Source organism: Octopus bimaculoides, chromosome 9 (genome assembly GCF_046866305.1).
Source record: "Octopus bimaculoides isolate indiv1 chromosome 9, ASM4686630v1, whole genome shotgun sequence".
NCBI lineage: Eukaryota > Metazoa > Mollusca > Cephalopoda > Octopoda > Octopodidae > Octopus > Octopus bimaculoides.
In genome coordinates this window covers 20,505,535-20,517,745 of record NC_142936.1, presented here as the reverse complement: position 1 = coordinate 20,517,745, position 12,211 = coordinate 20,505,535, and the positions used below count along the sequence as shown (strand labels likewise).

The 12,211-nt window shown below is 36.5% G+C and overlaps 1 protein-coding gene across 1 annotated transcript; it reads right to left on the bottom strand.

Moving 5' to 3' along the window:
• Positions 1-8,769: 8,769 nt before the first annotated feature.
• Positions 8,770-9,090, bottom strand: LOC106876192 (uncharacterized). The gene has a single exon (XM_014924633.1). It carries the CDS (start codon positions 9,088-9,090, stop codon positions 8,770-8,772), a length of 321 nt encoding a protein of 106 aa, XP_014780119.1.
• Between the last annotated feature and the right edge of the window lie 3,121 nt (positions 9,091-12,211).

Genomic DNA, 12,211 nt, shown 5'->3' with positions numbered 1-12,211 from the left:
CTTGCTACGTTATTTCTGGCATGAAGGCACCCATGCACAGCCATTACCTTCCTAGTTTTTCTATTCATGTTAACCAGTTCTTCCTTCGTCTATTCCACAGACCTTGCGCAATAATATACCACACCTACAGCCCACGCGCTGATGTCTCTAATCGGGTTTCCTTCATTCAGCTTGGATCTACATAGTTTTTAAACTCTTCTGATATATTAACAAGAACATTTTTCTTTCATCCTGGTGTTCATCATCTGCCTACATGTGAAACACCAAGATATTTGTAACCCTCTCCGTTCACTTCTCTTATCCATTCATCATCTGGAAGTTGTGCTCCACTATTGTCTACTTTGCACCCTCCTCTCCTCAGTTAAATAACAGCGCATTTCTCTATATCAAATGCCATCCGGACGTCTTGAGTGAAAATTAGTACAATCTGAATAAGGGAATCCAGTTGACCTTTGCTAGTTCCGTAAAACTTCAAATCGTCCATAAACAACGGGTGATTGATTGGTCTCATGTTTTTCTGAGGTTTGTAGTCAGCTCCCATCTTTCTCAGAAACATGGAGAGTGGTAACATACTAACAACAAACAGTAAGGGTGACACAGAGTCGACCTGTCCAATTTCTCTGATGTCGACTTGTCCAATTTCTCTTCCACCTGCAGTCAAAACTGCCTTCCAGTTTTTCATACTGTTTTTGAATAAATAAATCATATTTTTAGCTGCCCTTACCATCTCCAGGTATTTTAGAATCCACGAGTGAGGAACCATATCATATGCCTTCTTCCAGTCTATATAAGACGTTGATAAGTTTGTCAACCTTCTACGGTTGTTCCTAACAATTGCCTTATCAATCAGCAACTGATCTTTTGTTCCTCATGATTCCTTCCTCTCACCTTTCTTTTCATCTGCTAGTAGTCCATTTCTTTCAAGTTGGTCATACAATGTCTTTCCCATTATCCCAGTTAGAAGCTTCCACGTCATAGGTAAACAAGCAATCAGACAATAATTACGGGCCTTGGTACTCTTGGCTGAATCCTGAATCAACACGGTTCTTCTTTTGACCATCCATTCTGGTACAATTCCTTGATGTACACAGCCTTGCAGGAATTTTACAATTTAGGATACAGATTTGTCAAAACCTTGAACCAAAATCCCTGAACTAGGTCCGGATCAGCCGCCTTCCAATTTCTCATTTTACCACAGCTTGAATATCTTCCAACGTGACGACTATGTTCTCTTGTATCTCCATGCCTGAATTCTTCCGCTTCATGAGCCAAAGTGCCCTGTTGTGTTTGATATTGCCTGACCAGATCTTTCTCCAAAATGAATTTGCCTCTTTGGGATCAGAAATATCTGCTTCTTACTTTCTTTTTTATAACCACCATCCAAAGTCTCGTAAAGCAGCTTTTGATTTGTTCTAAATAGTTGATTTTGTCTAAACTGTAAGCATCATTCCTCATACCTTTTAATCATCATTCTACTCGCTTTGATCTTTTGTTTTAACATATCCGATATAAAGTGCCCTTATCCACCAGGTGGTAATTCTTATTCATGTGCTTCTGTTTTCTTTCATTGAGCCTCACATTTCCTATCCTTATTTCATCGATTTTATTTAAATCCCTTCGCCATATATTGATGCTTTCTTTTATTCTTCTTTTCCAGAATGGTACATTGTTTCTCTGTATATTCTTTTCTTTCAGCACGCACATCTCTGTGGTAACATAAGCAAGTGACATACATCAAGAAATTTAACTCAGTGATACCTTTAATTGAAATTCTCATGGCAGCTTCATTCGCATCCCTGAGTTCTGATCTTAACTTTGCTCTATCACATGATTTCAATGTTGGTAACCTCTTCTTTTCCTCAAAGAACATTACTTCTAGAATTCTGTTGCAGAGAGTAGCTAGTTCGGGGCTAATTTCTTCGGGTGACTCTCTAATGTCTTCTATATATTGTAGATTCCCTCCCTCTGCGTTCATACTTTCTAGGTTCTCCTGGATATTTCTTCTGGACTAGTAGTTCCCTGCAGTTACTTTTGTCTAATCTGATCAGCCAATGTCTGTTCACTTACATCCTTCAACTCTTCATGTGGATGATATTTTTCCCAGAGCTCTAATAATCTTTTCCTATAGCCTTTTTCCTCTGGCTCATTACTCTTAATGTGACATTCAAACAATTTGTTGTTCATTTTTATCCATTTTAATCTCCTTCGCTGTTGAGGTTCAGCAGTAGCTGTTCCATAGGACACCTGCAGACGCAACACCCTCGCTAAAAACTGCAGCTTCGTTGACAACATTAGAATTACTTTTCATTATTGACATTTCTCTTATAATTGAGTTTGTGCTTTAGGATTACCGCCAACCAGTAACTATATCATGTAACCATCACTAGACAAGTTGTCAGCCAAGACTTCCGAGAGGCATGTATGCTCTCATTGAAGCTGGTTATCGTACGCTGGTCGCCACCTCCAGTATTTATTCTCGCAGCACTTAAAGACTCATATAGTTGAATGGCCATTGACTCTAGTAGAGTACATCCGCCCTTTTCACGAGTTTGGTTTTTCATCTTGCAAGGTGTCCAACAAAAGCCACTATCCTTACTGGACAAGCGCTTCGTAGGGTCACCATAGCACTAAAAGTGCCCTGACATGTTATTACAGTTATTATTACAACTATTAATAAAGCGACGAACTGGAAGAATCGTTAGCATGCCGGACAAAATGCTTAGCAGCATTTCATCCGTCTTTACGTTCTGAATTCAAATACTGCCGAGGTCAACTTTTCCTTTCATCCTTTCGAGATCGATAAAAATAAGTACTTGTCGAGCACTGGTGTCGATGTAATCGACTAGTCCCTCCCACTAAATGTCAGGCCTTGTGCCTATAGAACAAAAGATTATTACAACTATCAATATCGTCACCACTTCGAATATTATTACTACTACTAAAACCAGTAGTGTTCTTATCATCACAATCATTATCATTGTTATTATGATCATCCTCACTACCATTATCATTAATAAAATTTAATAGATGTGGTTGACTGAAATCTGGATTTCAAGATTTCTGGTAACAAGATTCCGGTACGAAGACTTCGTGGAGGTGGAATTGGGTGAGCGCACTGCCAGCAAGAATGTTTCTAACATTGAAGCGAGAGAGAGAGAGAAAAAAATAAACAAAAATAGAAATATGTCCTCCGTTATAAAATGATGAGAGAAAAATTCTAAAACTAACATGCAACTAACTTATTAACGTATATGAGGAAAAAGGAAACAATTCTTTTCATTTGTATCAAACGAATGCATGTTGAAACAAAAGCCCAGGTTTACAACGATAGTTCTTAAATCACAAATGAAACAAAACTTCAAAATAACAGCTTTTAACATAAGAAACGCAAGATCACAGGCGCGGGAAAATTTACAACGTTGAAGAAAGCATGAAAAAAGACAACAGAGAATTATATATAGGACTATATATATTCAGAAATATTCCAATGAGTGAGTGAGAGAGAGAGGGGGGACACAACACAATAGAAATGAACACGATTATTCTTATTATTATTATTCTTATTATTATTATTATTATTATTATTATTATTATTATTATTATTATTAGTAGTAGTAGTAGTAGTAGTAGTAGTAGTAGTAGTAGTAGTAGTAGTAGCAGCAGCAGCAGTATAAGGCGGCGAGCTGGCAGAGTCGTTAGCACGCCGGGAAAATGTTTAGCGGTATTTCGCCCCTCGCAACGTTCTGAGTTCAAATTCTGCCGAGGTCGACTTTGCCTTTCAGCCTTTCGGGGTCGATAAATTAAGTAACAGTGAAGCACTAGGGTCGATGTAATCGACTAGTCTAGTCCCCTCCCACCAAATCTGAGGCCTTGTGCCTCCAGTAGAAAGGATTATTATTATTATTATTATTATTATCATTATTATTATTATTATTATTATTATTATTATTATTATTATTATTATTATCATTATTATTATTATTAGAATAATTAAAATGCATAACGTTATAAATATAAGTTATAAAAAGATATTCCGATGAGAGGATATTATTGCAAAAGCCATTGTTGCGTTGGCAAGACTTGTATCAATTTTTATATTTACTTTCCAGAAATGTTTCACGATCGGAAACAAATATAGAATATAGTAAGTAAACTGATTTGTTATTAACTTCTTTTAATTTTTTTCATTATTATTTTTATATCGTGATTTGGTGAACAATAAGCGTCATTAGTTCGGAAATGTTTATCCCCTTCGTCAATATACATCGGAGAGAGATAAATACAAACAGAAATACAGGCATAAAGGTAGACAGTCAGACAGACACGATAGACAGGCAGTCAGACAGGCAGAGAGGACAGACAGGCAGAGAGGACAGACAGACAAAGGGGACAGGCAGGCAGGTAGACATACAGAATGACAGACAAGCAGATAGCTAGCTAGCTAGCTAGACAGACAGACAGACAGACAGACAGACAGACAGACAGACAGACAGACAGACAGATAGATAGATAGATAGATAGATAGATAGATAGATAGATAGACAGATAAAGTGCTAGGCTTGAGTGTTAATGTGTATTATTAAAAACAGTAATAATACAAGTGTATTTTCTGGATTCTTTGATTAAAATATAATGCATACAGACAGACAGACATAAGGGGTAAAGATCCCCTTCGGTCATGAATGACCATGGGATTGTACCTAAAAGTTCCCCTCCTAGGCACAAATCCGGGTAAGTTTGTTTATGCATACCAGCTTCCCCTCTCCGCGACACCGATGTTATCCAAGGGAAAGGCAAAGGTCGATACAGCTTGTCACCAGTGACGTCGCAACTCATTTCTACATCTGAGTGAACTGGAGCAACGTGAAATAAAGTGTCTTGCCCAAGAACACAACACACAGCCCTGTCCAGAAATCGAATTCAATGCGTCATGATTGTGAACCTGATGCTTTAACCACTGAGCCCTGCACCTTCACACATACATACATACATATATACATACATACATACATACAAGCCTTATATAATTTATCACATGTAGTCAGTTATCCTTGTCTTACGTGGTTGTGTATATGTATTAGTACGATGGGGTGTTGAAAATTTTCTGGCTTTAAGGTTATCCAGAAAGGCCTGATTGGAGGTCCAACCTTCCGCACTATTTTACAGGGCTTAGAAAAACTGAAGGACCGCTACAAGATGTGTGAACCTGAGAGGGGAATATGGTGGATAAAATCAAAACTGATCCTCTTGTGGTTCCTTTTACCCAAGCAAGGAACTGTTTTTATATATATATATATATATATATATATATATATATATATATATATATATATATATATATATATATATATATATATATATATACACATATATATATAAGTTCGAAAAAGACAAAAAACAACAACGCGAGGACGTGATACAGGTTTGTTACTGGACATATATATATATATTTATCTTATACAACATGGCAATTTCTGTCTTTCTCTTTGACTGTTACCATCTTGCTGCCTTACCAGTGAACCAATCTTCACGAAACTTTGCATACATGTTAAACAAATATCCAGTTCAATTACAGGCTAATTGATTTCAATAAAAACTTATAATGGGCCCCTTAGAGGGATGGGCTATTATATGATAAAATGAGAAGGGTGTAAAAAAATTTGTACGAGGGAAATGTAGTGGCACAGTGTGTGTAGTTGATATCAGGGAAGGGGAGGGTAATGTTGTGTAAGCGACAAATATGGAGTGGCAGTGGGATGTTAACGTTAATACAGCTGTCATATACAAGCACTTTTGTAAACAGCGGAAGTGAGCTGGAACGTTAAAACTTAGTGCGCATGCACAGCAGAGTTCAAGGTCAATCTGTGCCAAGCTGCTTTACTCTGCGTGCTTTAGCTTCATTACTATAGCAACAGTCCGAATACTCAGTGATCAGACCTCGTACATATATATACATACCTACGTACTAGCGGGGGGTCGAAACACAACCATTTTTAAGGAACTTTAATTCCACAGTATGCATAGAGTTTCAAATTGTATTGTAAATAAAATATATGAAAATTGGGGTTATGTGACTCCTCCGTACCCCTCGCATACACCCCAATTAAATATCCTAACTTTCTATATTAATCATATAATCTCTAACACATATATACTAAATTGCTTATGAATATGAAACATTTGATTATATTTCACTGTAGAAACCTTGTTTAAAACATCTGATGAGTAAAGATAGCGCAAACATTGGGATATAAGACAATTGTTAGGTAAGTACTCCTCCAACATGATAAAATTACAACTTTTCAATATGTTAAATAATTCTTTCTTTTTTTTTTTTGTAAAATGTATACATTTGTTAAATGATTTTCTTTCGTTTTTCAGATTATTTCTGAGCTAAATTGCATTATAATTTTACATAAATATAAACTAAGTTTAAGTATATAAAATTATACAATGGCACACAAATACACACCCACAGACACCCACATTTGGATTTTCTGCAACTTCCTACAGCAATGATCCCATCAAAAGCTGATCTATTTATTATTTATACATAAGAAAACGTGAAGAACAGATATTCACCTACGAAAGGATATTACCGGATTGTGACTGCAGATGTGCAAACAATATGGGACAATTTTTTTTTTCTTATATTGGGTTTGAGGGAATAGTTCTAAAAATTGAGAGATTGACTGATAAATTAAACAAAATACCCATCAAGCAAAGAGGAGATACTTTCGATAAGAAATTAGAGGGCTTGAATGAAATGTTTGATATATGCACCTGCACGTGTTATGACAAACAAATAAAAAGATCTGATTGTCATAGCCAATACCGCTTCCTTGTCAGAGTCAAGGAGTCGAGCATGTTATCAATTTAGTGACAAAAGCTTCTGAAGTCAGAACAGGCTACGAAAATAAGCACGAATTCATATTAAATGTACAGAAATCACGACAAAGTTTACTTCACTTTGACTGGAAAAGATAATGGTCATTTAATTAATACAAACTATATAAATAAATATAGATTTCAATAACTATTTTGTTCAGGTGGAGGGGTTGCGTATTATTTATAATATGTTATATAGGTAATATTTAACCAATACTAAGTTAATAGCATTAAAACAAGTTTACAGATCCTTACATTTTTAGTATTCAAAACACAGAATTAGTGGGGTAGCTATGCAAGGGTTAGGAGTGGTTGCATACCTTTTAAGATTTGTTAATTTTGTTCTCACATCAAAATGAACTCCAAGCGATATGTGGAATCAGAATATAAAATTACAACCTCCACTAATACGTACATACATACATACATATGTCTTGTAAACACCATTTTAAACTCGTGACTACCTGTGTGTACGTTTGTAAATGTAAATGTGTGTGTATGTGTGTGCGATATCCTATAATTGTCTGTCTCTCTACTTTTGTAGGGTCTTCCCTGTTGCTGTCACATATTGTCAAAATTTTTAAACTAGTATTTTGAAATAATTTTCCACGTTCATTCCGATTTTTTTATTTATTTGTTCCAGAAAAATTACATAAAAATGTTACTAAGGTTTAAATTTTAATCAATTTTAATCAGAAAACAGGATTTGGAAGTGGGCATGATAACTGTCTATCACAAAATGAAAGCAAAATCATTACGAGGAGGAATTCTTATTAAACAAACAAAGGCAAAGCATTACTACGACCAAAGTTCTAAGAACTTCTGAAGTTTTAATAAGTTTTAATGAATATAGTCATGTGAAACGGTTGAAGAGACATGTAAATAATTTTAAAAGGAAAAAAATTCCCAACGAAGCATATTTTTGCAAAAAATTACACAAATCTGTTCTGATCAACAGGCTTATCTGTCGGGGAAGGCATGGTCTGACATGGAATAACTAAATATTTATATAAAACATTCTATTGTAAAAGTTTTCCGGCAACGACGGGCTATTTGGCTAGTATATATATATATATATATATATATATATATATATATATATATATATATATATATATATATATATATATATATATATATATATACATACATACATACATACGTACATACATACACACATACATACATACATATACATATATACATATATATATATGTATGTATGTATGCATGCATGCATGTATGTATGTATGTATGTATGTATGTATGTTTGTATGTATGTACGTATGTATATACTAGCAAATGCACCCGTCCTTTGGACGATGTAATTTATTATAATGGCACACTCCTTTGGACGGTTTAAGTTGAATTGGCCCGTAGTTAGAAGTCGTTTCAAGGTGATAAACGTAAAATGTATAATTACCAATTTCGTTAGCAACCTAGGTAATGAGTAAAGTCATTTGAACACAAATTTGGCAGTTAGTAATAAGTGAAAGTCCATGAAATGAGATTCCAGTTGCAGTAGGCATTAAGGATCCTATATCTTGCCTAAAGCGTTTTGTACCTTGTAGTTATTTTACTCGTAATGCCTGACACAACCTCATTGAAGGTTTTTTTCTCAATGAAAGTCATGTATGATAAACAAAAGCAAACATTTATAGCAAACACACAAATAGAATAATGGCATGTACAAAAGTAAATGTCAGAGCACGCTTATGATCGAACAGCATGCGTGAAGTAAGAAGGATCACTGAAGGAAGGTAATGTACTGTTAACAGCAATCACAGAAATGAAGCAAAATATCAATGAAATGCTTGTAGGAAGTCTGATTGCAAACGGCTACAGTTTGGCGTAATTGTGAAGATTACAGTAGATGAGAAACTACTGTAGGGCTGCTATGTAGACGATATTTTTGGTTTTTCCTTCAGCATAGATGAATAAGTTGTCTGGATGGCCAACTCTGGGATAACCGACGTAGAGCTGTCCATGTAAAAAGCATGATATTCGAAGGTCCAATCTGACAACTTTCATTGATTGTCCTTGTGCTTTGTTAATTGTCGTGGCGAAGCTGAGTTTGAGAGGAAATTGAAGTCGCCGCAGACGGTAGGGGCAGTCTGTTGGGGTTAGCGAAATTTTCGGAATAAAAACGGTACCATTTTTGCCGTGTCCCGTGATAATCTGAGCTTCAATGACGTGGTCCATCATTTGGTTGACCACCAGGCGAGTCCCATTGCATAGTGTGGGTGCGTTTAGATAGGAGGATGACAGGTCAACCGACTTTTAAGTGAAGATCATAGGGAGGGATCCCTGGAGGATGTTTGGAGTTGAGAAATTCTGTTGGAAAGTGTGTAACCTGATCGAGGTCGATAACAGTGTCAACTGATCTGTAACAAAGTTCTTGAAAAGGTAGCTTACTGAGTAAGTCGTAATTAAGAATGGTGACAGTTGCATTTGTAGCGGCAAAAATAGTTTTGTGCTAACGTGCAAATATCGGCAGTTTGCAGTGAATGGGCATTGTAAAGACTCTATAACTGTCACAACTGTGTATGAATAAAAGCAGAGAATATATATATATATATAATATGGATTGTTTCTGAAGGCATTTCAAAAATAGTTAAAAGTCGATTTAAATTGCATGGCTACCGCAAGAAAGTGCTAATGTGTAAGTATCGGCGGTTTGCAGTGAATGGGCATTGGTGTTTCCGTCCCCTAGGGGTGGCATTACTCATTATGTGAAAAATTTGAATAGTCTCTGACCATCTCTGGAACATAAGTGATGTATGTTCCCCGCGTAAACGAAATCGGATGAAAAATGTTGATTTTAAGGAATATGAAGAAAAAGCCCTGTACATACTCACATTTTCCGTTTTATTATATATAAGATATATTTTCTTTTGTTTGTAATTTGACTGCGGCCATCCTGGAGCACCGCCTTTTGTCGAACAAATCGATCCCAGGATTAATTCTTTGTAAGCCTAGTATTTATTCTATCAGCCCCTTTTGCCGAACTGCTAAGTTACGGGGCCGTAAACAAACCAATATTAGTTGTCAAGCGATGGTGGGGGAAACCACAGACACACAAACACGCACACGCACACACATGTATATATATATATATATATATATATATATATATATATATATATATATATATGCAATAAATCTATGACCGTCGTGTGTGTGTATATATATATGTGTGTATGATGGTCTTCTTTCAGCTTCCGTCTACCAAATCCACTCACAAGGTTTTGGTCGGCTCGAAGCTATAGTAGAAGACACTTGCCCAAGGTGCTGCGCAGTGGGACTGGACCTTGAACCATGTGGTTGGGAAGCAAGCTTCTTACCACACAGCCACGCCTGCGCCTATATGTATATATATATATATATATATATATATATATGAAAGAAGGTTTGAAAATGCACTTATTTTTAAAAAATATTTATTTACTTAACCGGTTTCACTTTTTTAGAAAAAGATTATCAAAAGTCTTTGAGAATAATAAAAAATGTTAAAAAACAGTCTGAGTATTAAAATGCATATATACATTCTTTGATGATAAAATATATTTAAAGTATAAAGCTTTGTATGAACTTTGTAGTGTTACATACTGATTGTCATATTAAGGTGAAATTGTTAAAAACAGTGTTAAAAACAGTGTATGAAAATACACATATGGAAAAATACATATACATATACATATTCTTATACATATTCTTTGACAATCGAATAAAATTGAGAAGGAACTGACCTGGCCTTTTTCTCTTGTGTATATTGAAGGAATGTTTTACTGTCTTAAGAGACAGTATGACTGGCTAGCTGGGGTGGGAGGGAAGAAGAGTTAAAGAAGATTTTTTTATTTTTGGTTGGTCTGTGACAGTCTGTCATGGTTCACTGGTTTTTGGGACTGGTTCTGTGCACATCTCTATGTGTGTGTATATATGTGTGTTTGTGTCCGTGTGTGTGGGTGTGGGTGGGTGGGTGTGTGTGTGTGTGTGTGTGTGTGCGCGCCGTTTTTATTGGTCCCAGAGTTTATTGTGGAATGTGTATATGAGTGTGTGTTTGAGTGTTTTTTGTGTCATATATATATATATATATGTGTGTGTGTGTGTGTGTTTGTGTGTGTGTGTGTGTGTGTGTGTGTGTGTGTGTGTGTGTGCTCGTGTGTGTGCGTGCGTGTGTGTGTGCGTGCGTGTGTGTGTGCGTGGGTGGGTGGGTGTGAAAAAGCATAAAAGGTAGTTCTAAAATTACTCTAAGAGATGAACGGAGTAGTTGTACTAGCAAACAATGTTCTTAGCTATTTGAACATGGCTGTTCCGTTCGAACGAACTTTACTGCGATTTTTTTTTTTTACCCCAAGAGGACATCTCTGGTTGTGCATCGTTAACCAACTAGAGGAGATGTCCTCTTTTGGTTAAAAAATCGCAGTAAACCGTTCGAACGGAACAGCCGTGTTGAAGTGGCTAGAAACATTGCTATAAATAAATAAATAAATAAATAAATAAATAACAGACAGACAGACAGACAGATAGATAGATAGATAGATAGATAGATAGATAGATAGATAGATAGATAGATAGATAGATAGATAGATAGATAGATATTTACAACCAGTTGAATATATGTCTGGTCATAGAGTGACAAATGATTTCGCATCTTTATCGACGGCAGGTCAGGCTCAATGGCAGATGCATATCCTTTCTCAAACTGGAGGTAGAAAACCGTTACAGTTAGTTAATATGTAAACAAAGGTTAAAACACTGTTTGAAGCTTGGCTGAGTTCTCTCTCTTAGACCAGTTCAGATGGCAAATTTTATGGACTTAAGTAGCGAAAGGGGGATCTCAGCTCCTAGGCTGTTTCCAGTTTGCGAGAACTTTTTCTGCTCTAATCAGCGGGTGAGGAATCCCATACTTGTATGAGGTAGCGCTTGAAATGGAGGCATGGGCTCTAAATCAGACTTCTAGCATTTATCCTAGATTATTCTTGCTCGCTTGCTATGCAGAGCTTGTGTCAGCCGTTCCCGTTAACGTAGGGCTCTGGCCGCTCTGTGATTCTCTATTTAATTTCGTATGGGGGTTCCATTATCCTTAAGCCACCATTCATGGCTGGCCAGGGACGTGACGTGCCATCTTTCCGGAATCCTGAAAGAGGACCTGTGGTTGTACAGGTGCCGCTTAAAAGCAGTTCCGGCCGACCCGATATATCTCCGAACCTGATTGCTGGCTGTGTTCACACGCCTGGTGCATCTTCCGTTGGCCCCGGGCATGGGGTTGACCGCCGCTGTTACTGGAACTGTTAACGGTGCTGTTATTACGGAGCGTGGT

Coding starts and splice junctions, on each gene's coding strand:
- LOC106876192 (XM_014924633.1), bottom strand. CDS start 9,090: ATGGACCACGTCATTGAAGCTCAGATTATCACGGGACACGGCAAAAAT.